The sequence below is a fragment of the Delphinus delphis genome, chromosome 8, assembly GCF_949987515.2.
Source record: "Delphinus delphis chromosome 8, mDelDel1.2, whole genome shotgun sequence".
Lineage (NCBI taxonomy): Eukaryota > Metazoa > Chordata > Mammalia > Artiodactyla > Delphinidae > Delphinus > Delphinus delphis.
The window spans coordinates 72647046-72670444 of record NC_082690.1 but is presented as its reverse complement, the minus strand read 5'-3'; the positions used below and the strand labels follow the sequence as shown (position 1 = coordinate 72670444).

The 23399-nt window shown below is 43.6% G+C and overlaps 1 protein-coding gene across 1 annotated transcript in view; it reads left to right on the top strand.

Annotated features, from left to right (window-relative positions):
- SERGEF (secretion regulating guanine nucleotide exchange factor) overlaps positions 1-23399 on the top strand; it is a 219134-nt gene that overhangs the window by 132335 nt on the left and 63400 nt on the right. The window contains exon 10 of the mRNA XM_060017337.1: positions 2858-2894. Within this exon, the coding sequence (XP_059873320.1) occupies positions 2858-2894 (37 nt within the window). The remainder of the gene's footprint in view (positions 1-2857; positions 2895-23399) is intronic.

Genomic DNA, 23399 nt, shown 5'->3' with positions numbered 1-23399 from the left:
TCTCTAAAATGAGCAAAGTCAAACCTACCTGAGAAGATGATCGTGATGAGGAAGATGAGGTAGTGTTTATAAAGAGCCTTGGCATGACACCTGGCACGTATGAGTCCTCAATATGGCGGCTTTAATTCCTGCTCTTATTGTTCCCACCACCACTACCAGCCATCCTGCTGCTACCACCAGTTAAAGAATGTTTGAAAAATAGAAGAAAAAAATCTTATAATCTCATCACCATGACGCAGCTACCCTTATAATTTGTTTCCTTCAAATCTTTTTTCCCCACTACTTCAGAGTATATCAGATTTTACAGCATATTTATTTTATAGCCAGGAAGGGTTTTTTTCCCCTTTATGGTGGGAACTGCATTATATTTATTTTTCTTATTTTTAATAGATAATTTTTCTGATTATAAAAATAGTGTATAAAATTTAGAGACCATAGAAGAAGTCAAAAGGAAAACCATACTCATAGTGCCTCCTTTATGCTTAGCCCAGCGGCTATCACTATTCACTTTTTGGAATAACTCCTTCCAGTCTTTTATTCATATTTTATTATAGATTTGAGATCATATTACATATACAGTTTTTATGTGGTTTTCCAGTTCATAGGATATCACGAGTATTTTCCTTTATTGTAAACATCATTTTCCAAGGCTGCATAATTTCCAAGTCATCAGATGGCTCTACCATAATTTACATAGAATTCTCCTGTTGTTAGACATCTGAGTTTTTTCCCAGTTCTTCAGTCTAAGCAGCTTCCTATGACAGAACCTAGGGAACCAGCCTCAGTATAACCAGGAAGCATATGATGAACTTGTGCTGTGTGTATGGCCTGGGTGAGGCCTGGGGGGGACCCCTCAGATAGATGCAGAGCCTGCCTCAAAGGAGCTCAGAGACTAGTCACCCTGGAATTATTTACTGGGGTAAAAATATACAGGTACTTCTTTGCCAGACAGTGTCAGGGAATCCACCTATATGCGGGTAACCGTCTTCCCTGTGGAAGCTGAGATCCTGGACGCATAACTTTTACAAAGAAAAAAGCCTCAGAAGCCTTGCTGCCCCTTCTCACCTACCAGTGGTCATTTTGCCTCCAATGCTCACATGCCTTTTGAGCCTGTTACCTTGACTGTTGGGGGCCTGTGCTAATTACCTTTGAATATCACTTCCAAGTGGTTTTTCACTGGGAAAGAGTGAGAAGCTATAGCACCAAGAAAGGAACTTGTGTGAGAATCAGGGAATCAGAGAGACCCTAGTCTTAGTTTTTGTTTTTTGTTTTTTGCGGTACGCGGGCCTCTCACTGTTGTGGCCTCTCCCATTGCGGAGCACGGGCTCCGGACGCGCAGGCACAGCGGCCATGGCTCACGGGCCCAGCCGCTCCGCGGCATGTGGGATCTTCCCGGACCGGGGCACGAACCTGTGTCCCCTGCATCGGCAGGCGGACTCTCAACCACTGCGCCACTAGGGAAGCCCCCTAGTCTTCATTTTGACACACACTTCCTCTGGCACCTTGTAGTGTTAAAGATTGGACTAGATGACCTCCAGGGCTCTTCCAATTGATATTCCATGTGTACCTGAAGCCTTTTTCTTGCCAGGAGCTAAAGTGAGCGTCCTGATAAAGGTCACAGGATGCTTCTCCAGAGTTTCAAGTTCCTTTTTTTTTTTTTTTTTTTTTTGCGGTACGCAAGCATGTGGGATCTTCCTGGACCGGAGCACGAACCCGTGTTCCTGCATCGGCAGGCGGACTCTCAATCACTGCGCCACCAGGGAAGCCCTCGAGTTCCTTTTAATTAGTACCTGAGGAGCCATTTATACTCTTACATTCCCAATCACTTCCTTCTGGTAGCATTTGGGACATGCGGAGGTTGAAAGGCAAGAAGTCTCTCTCACTGGGTGCAGACACAGGATTCAGAACCCCAAATGATTGTCTTTTATGTATTAGGTATTTGTTCTTCATGTACTTTGTTCTTTCATTTATTCTCTCATTTAACAGGTGTTAACTGAGCCCCAGGTTTTGTACAGTCCATCTGTGTAATACAGAGGGGAACAAGTCTCAGCGTTGTTCTCAAGACACACACAGTCTAGTGAGGAGACAGGAAAAAATGTAAAAGACAACAATATGATTGCTGCAGTGGGGGTACATATAAGTTGCATAATGCAAGGAGTGCTTGAGTCTGCCTAGAAGCAACAGCAAGAGAGTCTCTGGATGCTTTGAAATTTTAAAGGATGAGTAGAAGTTTTTTAGGTAGGCAGTTGAGGAGAGGGCATTCCCGGCAGAGAAACAGCATGTGCAAAAGGCCCGGAGGTGTTGGGAGAACATGTTGTGTTCAGAGAACTGCAGGTGGTTTGTGTGGCTGGAAGGTGAAAGGGAAAGTGAGCAGATGAGGAAAAGTCAAGAATTTTTCCTCAGGCAAGTCTGTTTCCACTGTATTCTTTGCTCATTTTATCAGTCCAGATGAGAGTGATGGATTTTTAGCTCAGTTTTCCAAAACTGTCATTTGTATTCCCTTGTATTTCCATTTTTATAGTAACACATGTTCATTATAGAAACTTTGAAAAATACAAAAACGTAGAAAGAAGAAAGGATTAAAAAAAAAAATCTCTCATGGTCTCTGCCTAAAAACAAATACTTTAACACCTTGGTGTATTTCCATTCAACGGTTTTTTGTTTTTTCACTTTTTCTTTTTATGTAGTCATGAGTGTATCGTAACTATAGTCTTTTGTACATGGTGCCCCTTTCTACTTACTTCCTAAAATTTGCCAAAAAATAGATGTTATTATCATTAAATTATAACTGATCATAAAATATAATGGCTGAAATATATTTTTTGTTTAATGTAACTTATTTTCTTTCTCTTTACAGGTCTCCTGTGGCTCAGAGCATAATCTGGCAGTGACTGGTAAGTAATTAGTGTACTGATAGCTGTGTTTATTCTGAAACTCATGGGCAGATTTGGAGGACTCTTGGTTAACCAAAGGCCAGGGTGCATGCGTCTGTTGGGGAAGAGTCTGGGAAATGGAGGCCTTTGTTGATCAAGGCTTTGCCAGAAGCCCTTTTTCTAAAAATTTCTATTCAAAAAGGTGCCTGAGCTGGCTTCCCTGCCTCAGGAAGTGGCATTTGGGAATATTAAAGATCTTACAGGCTGGGGGCATCCTGTGTAGAAAGCCAGACATGAAAGGGGAGGAGAATTGGGCTGCTCCTGGTTTTTGAATAAATCCTTTGCACCGAGTTCTTTGCTCTTGCTTGGCTCTTTCTTTGGAGATGGGGGGTTCTGCTCACTGCCCTTGCTGCCATGTGTTTCATGTCACTCTGGAACTCCCAAGCCTCTGATAAATTGAGGCTTCCTCTTATTGACTCTGAATAACCAAGGTTCACTGTTTTTATAATCAGGCCTGTGCGTAGTTCCTTCAAGAAGCCTTCTCATTACTTCCACACGTAGACTCAGTCGGTACAATAAAGAGACAGTGTAGGGCCCGACTACTTGAGTCCAGTGCAGGCTTCTGCTTACTAGCTGTATGAACTCAGGTAGTCGGGCCCCACACAGACAAGGTGATTAGCCCTCCATGCCTCATTTTTCTCACTTTTAAAATGGGGAGGGCAGTGGCATCTTCCTCATAGGGTTGTTGCAGTTGTTGTGAGGGTTAAAGGAGTTGATACATGTAAAGCGCTTAGAAGAGCACTTAGCTCCTGGTAAGGGTTTTAGAAGTGTTCGTTGCTATTTTCTGATAATCATTAGTTCAAATAATTGCCCGCCTCGGGGCTTTAGGTCTCCCATCTGTGATAGGGAGGGGTAAAAACAGGAAACCAAGGTTCTCTCCAACCCCGACATTTTAGGACTCTGTTACAGCCCCATCACTATCTGCCTTGAGTAGGTGATGTCTGTCCTGTGTACTTCCCTCTCCCAGCCTCTCTCAGCTTCTGAGGGGCGAGACCCCTGTGTTCTCCTTTTGTTTCCTGCTTATATGCAGCACCCAGAGCAGTGAGCAGTGCCTGGCCCTCAGCGGAGACTCCAGCACTGTTTTCTGAATTAAGCTAGACTGGCTCGCTCAGCTGCCTGGGTTGGCAGCAGTTTGAAGCACTACTTTGTAGGCCCGAATGTGATGTGCAAGGAGGCAGAACCAAGGACAGTAGAGGAGGTAGGCTGACAGCCAGCAGAGGGGGTGGGGAGTAAAAAGCGCTGGAGTCAGAGAGGGAGTGAGAAAATGTAACAGCAAACCTGCATGCTTTGCAACACCAGATATGTTATACCGGAACTACTCCAGCCTGGGTGTAATTAAGACAAGCTAATCAAAGAATCAGAGGCGGTGCCTAGGATGTTGCTGCTGCTGTCACTGGACTAGGAGAGAGGTTGGCACAAACAGTAAGATTGCAGGGAATCTAAATACATGAAAAAACAAAATCCAGTTGAAGGAGGAGGCCAGAGCCAGCAGGGTGGCAGGCTGAGCCGACAGGCAGCCTAGGGCTGGAGAAAGAGCATAGACTCTGCAGGCAGACACCTTGGTTTAAACCAGCTCCATCTCTGTGTGAGCTTCCATGTTTTCCCCTTGTCTATGTAATGGGGATAATTCCACCTTGCAGGATTGTTGTGAGGATTAGAGGAGATAATGCGTGTGAAACACCTGTTACTATATAGGGGATGCGTAAGAAATTAATCCATAATTCCATTTCTTTTCCATTTCTCTTGGTCTGGGTGGGGAGAAGGGAGAATCACTTGTTCGTGTAACTGTTCCAGTGAAGTAATTCTTGGTTGGGAGAGAGAAGTGATAACATTCTGGAAAGGTGTGTCTAGCGTTACTACCCAAGTGAGGAAGGCAGCAGAGGCGGTGGGAGAGCAGGGCATGGCGTGCTGATGAACTCCTCAAGGGCAGACCTCTTATTTTCTGTTTTGTCCCCAGTGCCTGGGGCCTGGCTCACAATCTGCTGAATGAATGGTTCCAGAGTCAGGAAAGGTGGGCCCAGTCACGAGACTCTGGACATGTCCACCTGCCTGCATGTGAGCCGGGATCAGAGGCTCCCTGACACCTGGGGAAGGGGGCCCTCAGTGGGTGCCCTGCAGGGTGCAAGTTGTATAGCAGGAAGCGATGAGAAGCCTCCTGTTAGCCCTGGCAAGAGGCCAGCAAGAGGGGGACAAGCTGGAGGAGGAGAGTTCCTATCAGCTGAAAGCCTGGCTCTCACAGCCAGCTGCCCGCTCCCCGCTCCTGCCCTTGCCTACTTCAGGTGGATTTCCCTGCCTTCAGTCTCATCCCCGAGATGCAGGCCCTCAGTGCCTCGTGCTGGGTCACACACGTGACAGGCACAAAGTGGTTGTAGAATAGACTAGAACAGAATATAGAGAAGCCAAACTTTGCTCAAAAGTAGAGGTGGCCTTAATATCTAATGAATGCACAGCAGACAGATCAAACTGGAAGAGAGGGGAAAGAGATGGGTGAAAGGATATAATTCAGGACCTACTCTGTCTAAGAACGGACACAACTCCACGAAGTGTTTTTGTTGTACCCACTTCATAAGGAAGAAAACTGAGACTCAGACGTTAAACAAGTTGCCCAGGGATAAGTACCAGTAAATGGTAGAGCTGTGTGCCTGACTTCTAAGAATGCTCCTTCGACTCTGTCATATCCTTGGGGCTGCAGGATGCGGAGTGGTTAAGAAGAGCACAGGCACTGGGATCGTATCGCCTGGATTCAAATCCTGGCTCCTCCGCTTATGAGCCATGTAACCCTGTATAAATGGCTTAACCTCTCTGTCTTGATTGCCTCATCTGGAAGATCATATTATTGACCTCATAGGGTTGTTATATAAAGTGCTAACAGTGCCTGACACAAAAGTAGGCTCGGTGAATGTTAGCTGGTGTTGGTGTTGTTGTTATATGTTAAGAATATAATTTAAGGAAGTAATTGTAAGATGACTGTAAAAAGGCTGAGGCTCAGGGTGGGAGTCTCAGAAGCTGGAGAGAGAAGTGTCTCCCCCACCTAGAATGTCAGGGTCCAGGGCAGGACCTCAGCATAGCTGCAGAACGGGTTTGTAAACTGGAGCCTGGGTACCCCGATCTGGGGGATCTGGAAATCCCAGCAGCCCTGGAAACAGTGCCAGCCCAGATTTGCTTCAGGTCAGGATTCTGCTATCCGCTGTTCCAGGCAGGGACTCGGGACCTGCACGTTCCAGCCTGAGGGAAGCCCCGCAGCAGCCACATTTCAGGCTTCTTAGGAAATCAAAATAATTCGACTTTGATACTTCATTGCTTCCAGGTTTCTTTTTCCCCCCTTCTTTTGCAATTTGGTTTGCTTCTTTTCTTAATTTTCCAATGAAGTTTCTCTTGACCTGTTCTGTGTTTGCTGCCAGGTCACTCTTCCTCAGTGAGCCTGATTCCTCATCTGTAAAACCAACATCACAATACCCACCCCAAAAGTTGTTTTTCCAAATGGCATAGGTATGTTGGTTGCCTGCTACAGAATAGGTGCTCAGCAGGTGAACTTGGCAGGTTCCTGAGGTCATTTGCTTGCTTGCTTCCTTCCTTTTCACCCAGGATTTCCCTCCATATATGACGAAGCTGGCTGGCTCCCATTTGTGGGCGTAGGCGGTCAGCAGAGGTGAGATGAGGACATGTGGCCACCACTTGCTCGGAAGATCCCTGCCTGCCAGGGGCAGGCTCCCCAGGCCCAGCTCTGTCTTCGGGGCCCTCACTTCCATGCCTGGTTGAATTGGCTCCAGCTGTTTTGCTTCCCCCCAGGAGCAGCTTATTTTGGCTTGAATGGGCGATTTGTTTGCCTTCTCTCCTGATTTTCGGTTGTTCAGCCTTCCCTTCCTGCAGAGAAAAAAGAGCTGACCACATTTCCTTTCTTCCGCTCCACGCAGACCCTTGGAAGGGATTTTATTGGTGGCCTTTTCCTGGAGCACTCACGCTTGCCAGACGGGCACTGTTAAAGGGTTAGATATTTGGCAGCAAAGTGTAGAGCGTCCTCCTCCAAGCAAAAGCATCTCTTTTACCAAATTGGAGCTATAATCTATGCAAGGATCTTTTATTTTCAATTTTTTTCATTTCACTGATGACTTCCAATTGTTGAACCTTTGTACCTTTGTAATATGTGTGGTGGAATAACTGACCTTGCATGGCCTGAGACCCATCAAGTGGGGTCATGTGAGGATTTAATAGCGAGAACTAACTCATTTTGACACTGTCTATAGCCCTGAGAGGCAATACCTCCAAACCCAGGGCCTTGTAGAGAGCTTAGAGGCAAGGACAGACTTGTACGGTCCTATGCACAGTAGGATGGGCAGAGCGTAAATGCTTGACTTATATTGTCCCATTTAATCCTCATACCACATGGATGCACTGTTGTTAACCCCATTTTCTAGATGGGGGAAGCCGAAGCTTAGGCTGAGCAGTTTGCCCCGCCAGGTCATCTGATCAGGAGGAATCTGTGTGTCGGGTCTTCAACCCAGGCCTCTATCTCCAGAGCCTGTGGTCTTCTGCCTGTCTGGCCTGTTTTTAAGGCCACCAGATAAGATTATTTCATCTCTTCATTTCAATATTTAGCTCCCCTTCATGTTGGCAAGTTCTTCTGTATATGTAGATTATATGTAATCTGGTTCAGATTAAGCAGTTCTTGGTATAATAACCAGATAAAATCGAGACATTGATGACATTGTGTTGTCATCACACTTCCCTCTCTACCTTCTGAGATTCCCACCCCTTTTAGGATTCTTATTCCCCCTTCCGTTGTCCCTTCTCTTTAAAAAATTTTTTACTTATTTAATTTTTGAGTAATACATGTACATTATTTAAAACTTAAAAAGCACAAAAAGGTTTAAAATGAAAAATTTCCCTCCAGCTTTATCTCCCATCTATCCAGAGTGCCAAAACCCTTCTACCATATGTGCAGCTAATGCCTATTATTAGTTTCTTCTGTATCTTTCTAGTTTCTTTTTGCAAATATAAGTGAATACTAAGATATATTTTTATCCCCCTTTTTACGTAAATTGTAGTATACTTTACATGCTTTTTAGTGTCTGATTTTTTTTCTTTCAATAATTGATCTGGGAGATCTTTCCATATCAGTATAAAAGCCTTTCTAGTTCGTTATTACAACTACGTAATGTTCCAGTGTACCTATATTCTGTGATTTATTTAATCAGTGCCCTGTTGATGGACATTTAGGTGATTTCCTGTCTTTTGCTTATTACAAGTAATGATGTAGTGAATTACCTTGTATATATGTTATTTCATATGTGGGTGAGTGTAGCTGTAGGATAAATTCCTAGAAGTAAAATTACTGTATCAAAGAGAAAGTGTATTTGTTATTTTGCAAGATACTGCAAAAATTGGCTTCCATAGGAATTATACCATTTTCCACTCCCACCAGCAGTGTAGAAGAGTGCCTGTTTCTGCAGCCTCCCTAATAGTAGTGTGTTAGGGAACTTGGATTTTTGCCAATTTAATAGGTGAAAAACTACTCAGGGTGGTTTTGGTTTATTTTACTTTTTAAATTGAAGTACAGTATATATATATATATATATATATAGAGAGAGAGAGAGAGAGAGAGAGAAGTGCACAAATCTTAAGGGTTCAGTCTGATGAGTTTTTATGTATGTATGTACTTAAGAAACCACCACCCAGCACAAGATACAGACCATTTCCAGCACCCACCCCAGAAGCCTGCCTCATGCTCCTTCTCAGTCAGTACCACACCCCCAGAGGTAACCACTATTTTGACTTCTGTCTCCAGAGATGAGTTCTTGCCTGTTCTTGAGCTTCATATAAACGATGTCATACAGGGTGAACTCTTTTGTGTGGCTTTTTTTGTTCAACACATTGTGTCCATAAGAATCATCCATTCTCTATGTAGCAGTAGTTCTTTTTTATTGATGAGTAATATTCCTCTTATGAATATGCTACAACTTATTTATCCATTTAACTGTTGAAGTGCATTTGAGTTGTTTCCAGTTTGAAGATTGTGAATAAAGCTGCTATGAACATTCTTATACATGCCTTTTGGTGAACATATACATTTATTTATCGTGAGTACATAACTAAGAGTAGGATTTCTATGCTACTAGGTCATATGTATAGCATTAACAGATTCTGCTCAACAGTTTTACAAAGTAGTTGTACCAATTTATACTCTTACCAGCAACATATGAGAGTTCTAATTGTGCCATATCCTTGCTAGGTATTTTTAATCTTATTGATTTAGGCCATTCTCCTGAGTGTGTAGTATGGAGTCTTACTGTGATTTTAACTTGCATTTCTCTGGTAACCAGTGATGTGGAGCACCTTTTCATATGCTTAGAGGCCACTTGGGTAGCTTCTTTTGTCTAGTGCAAAGACTTTGCCCACTGTTTTAAAGTGGGTTTTGTCTGTTTTTCTTAATGTTTGTAGAGATCCTTTATCTTATGGAGTCAAGTTCTTTGTTGGATTATATGTATTGTGAACATCTCCTAGGCAGTTGCTTACTCTTTTGCTCTTTTAATGATATCTTTTGATAAACAGATGTTCTTAATTTTATTTTATTTTTTATTATTTTTTTTTTTGCGGTACACAGGCCTCTCACTGTTGTGGCCTCTCCTGTTGCGGAGCACAGGCTCCGGACGCACTGGCTCAGCGGCCATGGCTCACGGGCCCAGCCGCTCCACAGCATGTGGGATTCTCCCGGACCGGGGCACGAACCCGTGTCTCCTGCATCGGCAGGCGGACTCTCAACCACTGCGCCACCAGGGAAGCCCTCCCTCTTTTTCTTGATGAGTCTGGCTAATGGTATATCAATTTTTTTTAATCTCCTCAAAGAACCAGCTTTTAGTTTTATTGATCTTTTCTATTGTTTTCTTTTTTTCTATTTCATTTATTTCTGCTCTGATCTTTATGATTTCTTTCCTTCTGCTAACTTTGGGTTTTGTTTGTTCTTCTTTCTCTAGTTCCTTTAGGTATAAGGTTAGATTGTTTATTTGAGATTTTTCTTGTTTCTTGAGGTAGGCTTGTATAGCTATAAACTTCCCTCTTAGAACTGCTTTTGCTACATCCCATAGGTTTTGGATTGTCGTGTTTTCATTGCCATTTGTCTCTAGGTATTTTTTTATTTCCTCTTTGATTTCTTCAGTGATCTCTTGGTTATTTAGTAATGTAGTATTTAGCCTCCATGTGTTTGTGTTTTTTATGTTTTTTCCCCTGTAATTCATTTCTAATCTCATAGCGTTGTGGTCAGAAAAGATGCTTGATATGATTTCAACTTTCTTAAATTTACTGAGGCTTGATTTGTGACCCAAGATGTGATCTATCCTGGAGAATGTTCCATGCGCACTTGAGAAGAAAGTGTAATCTGCTGTTTTTGGATGGAATGTCCTATAAATATCAATTAAGTCTGTCTGGTCTATTGTGTCATTTAAAGCTTCTGTTTCCTTATTTATTTTCATTTTGGATGATCTGTCCATTGGTGTAAGTGAGGTGTTAAAGTTCCCCACTATTATTGTGTTACTGTTGATTTCCTCTTTTATAGCTGTTAGCAGTTGCCTTATGTATTGAGGTGCTCCTATGTTGGGTGCATATATATTTATAATTGTTATATATTCTTCTTGGATTGATCCCTTGATCATTATGTAGTGTCCTTCCTTGTCTCTTGTAACATTCTTTATTTTAAAGTCTATTTTATCTGATATGAGTATTGCTACTCCAGCTTTGTTTTGATTTCCAGTTGCATGGAATATCTTTTTCCATCCCCTCACTTTCAGTCTGTATGTGTCCCTAGGTCTGAAGTGGGTCTCTTGTAGACAGCATACATATGGGTCTTGTTTTTGTATCCATTCAGCCAGTCTGTGTCTTTTGGTTGGAGCATTTAATCCATTCACGTTTAAGGTAATTATGGATATGTATGTTCCTATGACCATTTTCTTAATTGTTTTGGGTTTGTTTTTGTAGGTCCTTTTCTTCTCTTGTGTTTCCCACTTAGAGAAGTTCCTTTAGCATTTGTTGTAGAGCTGGTTTGGTGGTGCTGAATTCTCTTAGCTTTTGCTTGTCTGTAAAGCTTTTGATTTCTCCATCCAGTCTGAATGAGATCCTTGCCGGGTAGAGTAATCTTGGTTGTAGGTTCTTCCCTTTCATCACTTTAAGTATATCATCATGCCACTCCCTTCTGGCTTATAGAGTTTCTGCTGAGAAATCAGCTGTTAACTTCCCTTGTATGCTATTTGTCATTTTCCTCTTGCTGCTTTCAATAATTTTTCTTTGTCTTTAATTTTTGCCAATTTGATTACTATGTGTCTTGGCGTGTTTCTCCTCGGGTTTATTCTGTATGGGACTCGCTGTGCTTCCTGGACTTGGGTGGCTATTTCCTTTCACATGTTAGGGAAGTTTTCAACTAGTCTCTTCAAATATTTTCTTGGGTTCTTTCTCTGTCTCTTCTCCTTCTGGGACCCCTATAATGCGAATGTTGTTGTGTTTAATGTTGTCCCAGAGGTCTCTTAGGCTGCCTTCATTTCTTTTCATTCTTTTTTCTTTATTCTGTTTTGCAGCAGTGAATTCCACCATTCTGTCTTCCAGGTCACTTATCCGTTCTTCTGCCTCAGTTATTCTGCTATTGATTCCTTCTAGTGTAGTTTTCATTTCAGTTATTGTATTGTTCATCTCTGTTTGTTTGTTCTTTTATTTTTCTAGGTCTTTGTTAAATATTTCTTGCATCTTCTCAATCTTTGCCTCCATTCTTTTTCCGAGGTCCTGGATCATCTTCACTATCATTATTCTGAATTCTTTTTCTGGAAGGTTGCCTATCTCCACTTTGTTTAGTTGTTTTTCTGGGGTTTTATCTTGTTCCTTCATCTGATACATAGCCCTCTACCTTTTCATCTTGTCTGTCTTTCTGTGAATGTGGTTCTTGTTCCACAGGCTGCAGGATTGTAGTTCTTCTTGCTTCTGCTGTCTGCCCTCTGGTGGATGAGGCCATATAAGAGGCTTGTGTAAGTGTCCTGATGTGAGGGACTGGTGGTGGGTAGAGCTGACCGTTGCTCTAGTGGGCAGAGCTCAGTAAACTTTATTCTTCTTGACTGCTGATGGGTGGGGCTGGGTTCCCTCCCTGTTGGTTGTTTGACCTGAGGCAACCCAACACTGGAGCCTACCAGGGCTCTTTGGTGGGGCTAATGACAGACTCTGGGAGGGCTCATGCCAAGGAGTACTTCCCAGAACTTCTGTCCTTGGCCCCACAGTGAGCCACAGCCACCCCCCCACTTCTGCAGGAGACCCTCCAACACTAGCAGGTAGGTCTGGTTCAGTGTCCCCTGGGGTCACTGCTCCTTCCCCTGGGTCCCGATGCGCACAGTACTTTGTGTGTGCCCTCCGAGAGTGCAGTCTCTGTTTCCCCCAGTCCTGTCAAAGTCCAGCAATCAAATCCCACTAGGCTTCAAAGTCTGATTCTCTAGGAATTCCTCCTCCCGATGCTGGACCCCCAGGTTGGGAAGCCTGACATGGGGCTCAGAACCTTCACTCCATTGGGTAGACTTCTGTGGTATAAGTGTTCTCCAGTCTGTGAGTCACCCACCCAGCAGTTATGGGATTTGATTTTACTGTGATTGCGCCCCTCCTTCCATCTCATTGCGGCTTCTCCTTTGTCTTTGGATGTGGGGTATCTTTTTTGGTGAGTTCCAATGTCTTCCTGTCAATGATTGTCCAGCAGCTAGTTGTGATTCTGGTGTTCTCACAAGAGGGAGTGAGAGCACATCCTTCTACTCTGCCATCTTGGTTCCCAGTCCTAGATTTTTGCTTTTTGTTTTTGCTTTTGATGTTTTTATTTTGTCCTATTTTTACCATGCAACTTTTTCTTTCACCGTAGCTGAAATTTACCAGTCTTTTCCTTTATGCCTTCTGCATTTTGAGTTAGAGGATCCCTCCCCACTCCGGGGTATAAAGGACTTTCCTCATATTTTATTCTAGTACATTATGGTTTTATATTGTACAAGTAAATCTTTAATCCATTTGGAATTTATCCTGATATACAATGTCAGGTATGGATTCAACTTCATTATTTTTCCAGATAGCTATTGAAAGTCTCAACACTATTTATTGAATTCACTTTTTTTGGCTGCCTTCCTGAGTCCTGTCACTACCAGAGTAGCCCTAAGGCATAGAGAGAAGCAATGACTTAACCCAAGATTGCCCAGCTAGTCAGTGGCAGAGCTGGGGCCAGCTCATGTTGCTTAGACAGGGCTTGTGGTTGGTTCTCAAGGAGCTTTCCTAAGTGGTTGTGATCTCCCGGGCTGTTTGCCATGTGGAGAGGGACTGCAAAGGCAGAGCAGCGTCTTTTAAGTCACTCCCTAGGTTCTGAGTGCTCTGTCCCAGGTCCTGCTTCTCTCAGCTGCGGAGGTGATATACTTGTTGCCATTATCACACTGCTTGAGAACACCGTATTTTCTTCTTTGCCAGGCCAGAATGTGATCAGATCTTTCACATTCAGGAGAGATGTTTCACAATTAATACAGAGATATTTTTACAGACCATTGGTTATCATTCGAGGCACATTTCTATTGAGTCATTTGTTTTCAGGGCGTAGCCTCACGTCACAAAAAGTGCCTTCTTAGCTCTCAGTAAAGTTTTTCACTATTACTCCTAAAGAAGCAATGTTTGTGTCACTCCACAGTAGTCATTCTACATGAGACCACAGGTGAGGGTGCCAGGCTGTCAAGGAGGCTCACATAACTTGCTAAATTACTCACTCTCTCATGCCACCCTTTTTGGGCACGAGATTAACCACCATGTTTTGGCATAATGCTCTGGTCCTTTTGGAGTTACTTACAGTAGCAAAAACTGTAATTGTGACCCAGTGCACTGGTTTACAAATACTCAAGAAGCTTCGGGCCTTGCAAAGGTAAATCTAACTAAGGTGAGCTCAAAGTAAAAAAGTACGAGTTAGAGCAAGACAGAGACAGACTTCTGCAGTGCAAGGGCTGAGCTCTGCTCCCAGCTCTGTCTGCCACTAACTCTCTGTGTGATCCTGGGCAGGCCCCCTCCCTCTCCAGGCCTTAGAATCCCAATCTGGGAAATAGCTCTAAAGTCTCCTCCATCACTCAAAGTCTGTCCTCATGTGCACAAACTCTGTTGTACATCTTAATAGACCTGCACTGTCTACACTTGCCTTGCATGCAGTAGGTGCTTTGTATGTTTGTTAAAAGCTGAATGAATATTATATACAGTATTTTCCTTATTCCCTCCCATCAGCTTGCTAGTGACTGATAATGTGCCCTGTAGCATTCTGGGTGCTGAGAAGGAATACAGCAAATGGTCTTACCTTATGAACTCACATTTAATGGGAAAGAGACTTAAGCCTGGCACGTGATATGTGCTTAATAAATACTGAATGAACAGATGAGTGAGTGCAAAGCAGAAGGTGACAAGAATTAGAAGAACAAGTGAAGAGGAAGGAATGATTAATTTTGGAAATCCTCATGGCAGAGGGGGTTCCTGAGTGGAGGAAGGGTAAAGAGCGTTCTGTGCTGAGGGATCAACATGAGCAAAGGGAAGGAAGGCTTTAAAGTGTGAATCATGGTTGAGAGACAACTGGTCAGCCAGCAAGACAGCGGAGGGTCAGCTAAGGCCGTCTCCGGTAGCATTGACTTTACCGTATAGACAGTGTGGTGCCATTAAGGGTTATTTAGGAAGACACTCAAAAGTTGACGATTGCAGCAGTAGATTTTTTTTTTTTAAGATAATGCCTTTTTACAGAGTAAAAGAGAACTGACAGTAGTAGGTACCTACTAAGTATGGGCGCCACTCTGAGTATTTTGCATATATCATTTCATTAGGTCATCACCATGCAAGGTAGAAAGTAGACGGGTTTTCCAGATGGGAAAATGGAGACTCAAAGAGGTGAAGCCCTGGATTCAGACTGACATCTGCTGACTCTGAGGTCTGCATTTTCCCCCTCAAGTGCTCCCTGCAGAGGTCAGGCTTTAGCTTAATTAGCGTATCAAGCAGCATCTATTATACTAAGCTTATAGCATGCACGTGACTTCTTCGGAAGACAGGAAAAAGCAATAGCAACTGATAGTACAATACTTGGCTGGAGGGGCAGAGGCCAGCTTGTATCGCAGTCTATCCTCAGAGCCTAGCACCTAGGGGACCATGTGCAGTGTGGGGCAGCTTTAACAATGGCCAAGCAGTCAGGCCCATGAGCCTGCTCTGTCCTTCCTTAGACAGGAGCAAGCTTCCTGAGTCTGAGTGGCACCCTGGTATCTCCCTATGAACGCCCAGACTCTCAGTGTTGCATCAGTGTAGCACCCACAGGCCTCAGCTTGCACCATGACCCCTAAATACCACCTACCCAGTGGCTGTCCCTGTTGCCTCTCGTCTCTGTAGAATCCCCTGTTCCTCCCGGGTGCACCTAAACCCTTAAATGCAGAACAGCTGTGACATTCATTCCAAAGTACTCTCCCTAGGTAAGGCTTCAGCAGCATTCTGTTTGCCCCTTTGATTATTCACAGATTTAGTCACTCATTAAGAAGCTGCACCATGTAATAGAGTCCTAGGCCAAGGGACCTGAGTACCAGATTAGCTGCTGTCACCTTGGGCAGGCACTTTCCTTCTCTGGGCGTGCTTTTCTTTATGGATAAAAGAAATCTGTAAGATAATCTTCAAGGTCTCTTCCAGCTCTGACACTTTCTGAGACAGTGTCTTGTTCATAAAATTCATAAACTCACACCTTCACCCTAACATGGGGTTAGGGAATACTTCTAAGAGAAGACATGATGTTTGTGGTGGGTCTTAAAGGATGAGCAGGAGGAAGAGAAAGACATTCCAGGGAAGGGGATCAACATGGACAAAACCATGCAGAAGACATGGCAAATTGGGGGAAAAGAGGGGATTGGGAGGGGAACAAAGCAGTGGGAAACAAGGCTGTGGGGATGCCTGAAGCCTGAGGAGACAGGACTTCATCCTCTGTGGTAACAAGGAGCAGGAAAGGTCTTAAAGCAGAGGAATGACTTGATCTGATCTGTTTTCAGAAGCAAATAGCTGGTCAACAAAGGAATCTTGGAGGAATGGCATGGGGTTTGATTTTGTGGCTTTGTAAGGTAACTAATTCGATAAGTTTGTGGTTTTCAGCTTGAGGCAAGGAAGATGCTGCTGCCCTTTTGGCCTCAGCACACTGGATGTCTGATTGTTATGACTAGGCATTGTGGCTCCTGAATCCCCATCAGACTTCTTGGCTCGGACTCTGCCCCATACTAGTTGCAACTCCAGTTCCACCCTAAGGCCAGTCCCTCCCTCTTCTCGTGGCAGCCAAGATGCTGACTTAGTCAGGAAGCTGTGCAGTGTGACCCTAGTGTGGCATGCATGCATATGCCAGTAGCCTCTTATGTGGCCTTTGTGCTTTGTCAGTTTTTTGAACCTGTTCACTTTATTCAGGCAGCACTTCTTAAATAAATTCTGCACATGAAGAGAATTTACTGTGATCAGTTGGGAACTGACTTGCAGAAATTTTCAGCAAATGGCATTATATAGCAAGAAGACAAAAAAAAAAAACCCACAAGTAAAATGATAGGGACTCTTGGACAGATGCTTTTTAAAAATTTAATTTTGCCAAATGGAATGGATGGCCAAAGGCTTATAGGCTTCTACTATGGGAGGGGACTGGCTTTCTGAGGGAGGGGAGCAGAATTTTAGCTGATCTAATGTAAGAAGAGGCATAGGGTCCTAGAATCACAGAATTTGAAGGTGGAGGGGACTTCAGAAATGACCTAATCCCCACAGAAGAGGAAATGAAGGCCTAAGTGAAGAAATGATTTGCCCAGAGTCACACAGCAAGTCAGAGGCTGAGCCCAGGATGCCAGCCCCCAGGTCCTGATGCTAGCTGGCACCACCACACCTCTTTGGAGACAGAGCATCAGCAACTTCTGAGGTGAGCTCCAGGACCCCCACCCTTGTCATGCTGACCTGGCAGCCATGGCCTCAGGAGCCCTTGATTGGGCTCACTTCCGGGTAGTTTCTGCTACACATCCACACCGGAGGTACCATATCCTCCATTTCCCTCTGCTGCAGCAGCTCACAGGTTTTTAGCAAATTCAGTCTGGTAATACACAGAAATTAGACCTGTTTCCTTCTATTTCTTAACTTTTGAGCCTCTCCCAGGGGTTGCTACATGAACTCAGTTGTAATCAGAAGAAAAAAAAAGGTAAAGATTTCAATAATTCAGCTTTTGGGGGGAAGGTAAGGAGAAATAAGGGCCTAGGAAGCCAACAGAGGAGATTATCAACTCTCAGATAATCTTTAGGGACCATGATAACAGTAATAGTTGACATTATTGGTCCTTACCATGAACCATATGCAGTTTTACACAATATTAATTTATTCTTTACATCAACCATAAAGTAGGTACTGTTATTATACCTGTTGCACAGATAGAGGAACTAAGGCACAGAGAGGTTAAATAACTCAAGGAGAAGAACATTGTCCTGGATGCTCTACAGTGTAAGGGTCTGGGTATCCAAAGTGGTGGATTCAGAATTAGGGAGTGATATTCTCCCAAATTATCAATAAATTGATAAGAGATGAAAAGGGATCTCTTATGGCTGCCAAAAAACTCCAGCCTCAGCCTGTCCCCATGAAAGCAAAGAAGGAGAGTGTTCCACTTTCTATGATAAAGAAAACTGGGAGGGTTTATATATACAAAGGATGATAAATCAGAAGCTAAACGGGGGTGGAAATGTGAGCTGAAGTCGACAAAGTAACACTTAATTGGGCATAAATGTAAGAGAGGGTGTTGACTGCCTCGATGATTCCTGGTCAGCTGGCACTAGTGAGGCGAAGTGGGGGGAGGTGGCTGTGGCTGTGTTCTCAGAAGGGAGTATTTGAAACTGTGATACCTTCCAAATGCAGGACTTCCCATACTCTAAGGAAGATTTCTTTTTAATCTGGCCCTTTAGACTATTCAGATGCTTTTGTTAATCTTCTGGTTTTTTTGTGACTTTAAGTAAGTAAGATGCTTGCCCTTCAAGGGCTTTAATTGAACAACTATAAAAATAACGATAATAATCTGGTCCCCCCACTTCTTGCTTCATAAAGGCTTCCTGATGTTGTAAAATGTATAACTGATTAGAAAGGAAAAGTAATCATTTTGCATAAAAAGCAAGATAGAATATCATAGTTTTAATAAATATTGTTTTATTATAATTCTCAAATGAATTCAGTGTGTGATTTAGTGGGGACACTAAGTCCATGACAGTTGCCTGACTGGGTTTCAGATCTCAGCCCTGGCATTTTCTAGCTGTGTTACCTTGAGTGAATTACAACCTTCCTGAGCCTCAGTTTTCCTATGTGGATAAAGAGAATGAGAATACTTAAAGCGTTATTATGACAATTAAGTAGGATAATGTATGTAAAGGACCTGATACATGACACCAGCAGTACATAAAGATTTCTTTTTTTTGTTTGTTTTTTTTTTTTGGCGGTACGCGGGCCTCTCATTGTTGCAGCCTCTGCCGTTGCGGAGCACAGGCTCCTGACGCGCAGGCTCAGCGGCCATGGCTCACGGGCCCAGCCTCTCCGTGGCATGTGGGATCCTCCTGGACCGGGGCATGAACCCGCATCCCCTGCATCAGCAGGCGGACTCTCAACCACTGTGCCACCAGGGAAGCCCAGATTTCTTTTTTTTTTAATCAATGCTAAATATTATCCCTTTTTTAAAAATTAATTTTTATTGGAGTATAGTTGATTTACAATGGTTTGTTAGTTTTGAAGATTTCTGTAACTCCACATCCTTGCCAAAACCGGGGCTGATCCAGCTACTAATTTTTACTAGTCTAATAGATCCTATCAAAATAAAGATTTTGTTTCAGAGACAGAAACACTGCCCAGGTTCAACCAGAGAAACAGACCCAGTAGGAGACATATATTAAGAGATTTAATGCACAGAATCTACATGTCCAACTGTGGAAGATGGCAAGTCTGAAATCCACAGGGCAGATCTTCAGGAAGGGCAGGCTGATGTTCCAGTCAATAAGCAGAACTTCTTCCTCAGGGACACCCCGGTTCTCTTCTTAAGGACTTTCAACTGACTGGCTCAGGCTCACCCAGATTATCTAGAATTAATCTCCTTTACATATCAATAAAATCAACTGATTATAGAGGTTAATCACAGCTACAAAATACCTTCACAGCAACACTTAGTGTTTGATTGAATAACTGGATACAGATTGACACATAAAACTGACCATCACATAGTCCAACTTGTATTTTAAGAAAATCATTCTGGGGATGGGAGGAAGGCTGAGTTGAAGGAGAGAGAACCTGGAAGCAGAGAGACGCATAGAGAAACCAGAGCATTACCTTAAGGGAAGGGTGATTAGGACCTGAATTAAGTAGTGGCAGCTGAGGTAGAAAGTCAGAAGCGACTTAAAAGGCCACGCTCAGCTTGTTGGGACTAAGTGACCTGGTATGAACAGGGTTGAGAAGAGAAGGAGAAGAATGGGCAGGATCAGGGGTGGCACCGAGTTTTCTGCTTGGTAGACTGGGTAGATGGGTTGCCATTGACCGAGACAGGACATACACGGAGAGGAAAGAGTAGGCTTTAGGGAAAGTGATGGATTTATTTTTTAACATAACAAAGTGTGAGATGCCTGTGGAACACCCAAATAGAAGGACCTGGTAGGAGATTGGCATGAAGACTTTTAGCTCTTTAGAGAGGTCAGAGAGTTTCTGTAAAGAGAGGTTAGTGAAGCAGATCTACTTAAGTAGTTTTTTCTTCATGTATATATGGATAATGTTTCTGCTAAGTGGCTTTGGTACAGCGTGTGCTGTTGTGATGCCTTTGATAATGTTACATCAATGTAACCACTCTGTGATTATTCCTGCTGCTGCAGTAAGTTAGCCCAGAGCAGAGACTGCTTTCCTGGTCGACTTTTGCAGGGACCTACCCGTCTTACAAGACTTTCTCCCTAGAGGTCAAGATGCCATTGTGAGGGTTAGGTCTTCAGGAGGAGCCCATACCTATGAAAGCTCTGTCTCCTGAGGAATATCCAGGATGGAGTCACTAATTTCTGGGGAGTGATCTGAAAGCACATATACAAAGCATGATTAATGACTGCGGGCCAGCTCACAGCCCCCTAAAATAAGGCCAGCCCAGGCACGCTGTCTGGGGAGAAGCACCCTCTGCTTTCCCAATTTCCAATCCTAGACCTCCTCTGAACAGGTCTGCAGATAATGGATGGGGGTTTTGTGCACTGGGAGGTATGGGAACATGGGGAAGAAGAAGGAATGAACATTCACTGAGCACCTTCTATGTGCCATGCAGTATGCTGCGCACCTTCGATTAAAATGGCGACAACTAATGCTCACCAAGATTTGCCTTGGTGCAAATGGCTTGTATGGTTTATTTTCTTCTATTTAATTGTCTGAACAACCATATAAGATGGGTACCATTATGAACCACATTTTAGAAATGAGGAAATCAAGGCAGAGAGATGAAGTGACTTGCCCAGGGTCGTACAATTGGTAGATATCTAAGGTGGGATTTGAAAAAATGTTCTGATTCTGTGCTGCCTCTCTCTGATACTGACACAGCCACCCTCCCCTCCCTGGTCCTGTCATTCAGGGGAGCAAGACTACAGGGTTCTTTCTCTAATAGTTCTTACAGATTTCTGTCTTCACAACTTTAAGGAGCAGGTGGGTTGGAGGAAGTACTGGGTGGAGATTAGGACACACTTAGGTTCCTGTCCCAGCCTCTGTCTGACTTTGGACCTTAGACCTTAACCTTTTGTTAAGGTTCATCATCTATAAAATAGACATACTAACATCTGAGGATCAGATGAAGAAATTGCTAGGAAAGTGTTTTTGTAAACTTTGGGGATTATTCTGTTGCATCTGTACCTACTGCCTTGCTTTTCAGAATATCCTCTTGCCTGTTATCCTCCCTAACCCTGACTCCTCTTATCCTTTATTATGATTTATGACATTTTTATCACTTAAAAGTCTCTGATAATCATGCCTTGAGGCAGGAGGCCACTAAAATTCTTATATAAATAATTTCACCTCCCTGGGCCAGCTGGAGGGGGCAGGGAGGTGTAGCAGATTTAGCAGCTGTTAAAGCTATAACCAAGAGAAGTCTTCTTGTCAGTCACAGGAGTGAATCATTCAAATGGCTGCTTTGCTGAGTCCTTCCCAGAGCCATAAGGCACACTGGATAGCAGTGTTGCTTTCATCACTCACTAAGCCTAAAATGAAGCTCAGCTTCTTACTTTGAAACGTAGCAGGCATATGTATTTGAAAGAGCATGGGTTCTGGAGCCAGCATTGCCACCTACTAGCTAAGTGACCTTGGGCAAGTCATACTGCCCAACTGGGCCTCAATTTCCACATCTGTAAAATACGATTGATAATACCTGCCTCACAGGGTCATTGTACAGCTCAGATGAGACCATGGGTGTAAAGGGCCCAGTGTGTACCAAGTGCTCATTAGACTCTCAGTAATTCTTGCTGCCCTGAGTCTCTGAGCTGTGGGAATGAGCACCTTGGGGAGGTCGATTTAATGAGGGGTGAAACAATCTGGTTTCCAGAGTGCAAAGGCAGAGGACTCAGTAATAGACATTTGAATCACAGTTCTATTTTTAGTTCCATCCAGCCTAAGGTTTAAAAATGTGGTGTCTTCACCAAGGGGGGAAGGTGGTGGGGAGGTGGTGGGATGAATTGGGAGATTGGGATTGACACATATACACTAAAATGTATAAAATAGATAACTAATAAAAAAAAATTTTTTTAAACGTGGTGTCTTCCTCATGTGTCCCTTCCTCCTTTCTGTGTAAGCAGTGGAGGGTCAGGGTGAGGAGGGGGTTGCCCAGCATCTCCTGCCTTGGCAATGCTGTCTTTCTCCTCACTGGAATCCAGCACGGTCGCCTTGGTTACCATCAGCTTCAAGGGAATCGGTGCAAATGCTTGAACACGAGTGTTTTACTCTAGTCTTCAGTCTTCTAGTCTTTACTCTAGGTTCTCTCACTGCCAAACTGGCCTTCAACTTAAAACTTTGGAGGAATTTCATCCATCACCCCTGCTCATGTTCACAGTGTGGCTGACTTCATGAATTTAGGTTGCGGCAGTAAATATTTTTCCAGCAGGTCTTGTTCTCCAGAGGCACACATGCCCCACAGAGTCCGCCAGCCTCAGAGCTCTGGAGAGCCTCCTGGCGCTCATGCAACGTAGAAAAGGAATGCAGACTACTGGGCACCCAGGGGGCACATAAGAATAATAATAATAGCAAATGTTATTTCATGTCTTTCTTGCAGCACCCCTCTGGTAGGCTGGAGTATGGTTTAGTGGCTAAGAGCACAGGGTTTCAAAGCAAAGAGAACAGGGTTTGAATCCTAACTCTGCAACTTAACGCTGTGTGGCCTGGGCAAATTACTGAACTCTGAGTATAGGTCTCCTTATCTGTCAACTGGAGGTAATAGTACTCATCCCACAGGGCTGTGAGGATGAGTGAAAGAATGCATGTAGAGCTCAGCACAGGGCCAGGTACACAGTAAGCACGAAACACAAAGTAACTGTGGCATCAGTTTTACAGCAGAGGAAACAGCAGCCCAGGAAGGTTAACTCATTTGTCTAAGATAGGCATTATCCCTATTTTATGTAAAAGGAAACTGAGGCTGAGAGGTCAAGGATCTTGCCCAGGTTATACAACTAGTAAGCAGCAGAATCTGAACTTTAAACCAGGTCTCCTGATGTTTTACCAGAAGCCTCTGGAAAACTGGAATAGATACCCCAAACCAGTTTATAACTGGCCCCCTGGTGGTGGAGCTCCAGCCCAGCCTCCCTTCTGCTGAATCCCTCTCTCTAGACATGGGTGCTGGTGAAACATGTGTGCGTGCACACACACGTTTGTATACAAGTACATACATCTAAATGATGGAGCAGGAAAATGTCCTGGGAGACCATGATTCCCCAGAGTGTTCAAGGGATACAATGTTTTAGTTAATGGATTTTCTCAGAGTATTAACCCCTTGGCTTCAGTTGTTGTTGAGGGTCATTTTGAAATGCATTGCAGCCATTGACTTTCTCATGCTAGAAGGGGCTGTCTAGTGAGCATAATTAAATCCTCCTTAAATGACAGAGAATCTTGGCAGAGTCTCCAGTCATCATTAGAATGACCAGTCGTGATGTTTAGGACTCTAATAACAATCTGTACATCTGTCTGGGTCTCTTACACTCATTGTATCATTTAATCATGGCAACAGCCCTTTGTGTATGTTGGGAGTGAGGAGCAGGATGGGGACATAATTATCCCCATCTCACATGTAAGAGAATTCTTTAAAGCATTCAGCACGAATGCTTTATTGGGAATCATATAGCGTAAGAGTAGCAGAGCTAGAACTGAAATGACATTTGCCAAGGTAGGGCAGTAAAGCAGAAAAAAAATGGTTTTTGACTCAGACACACCTGGGTTTAAATC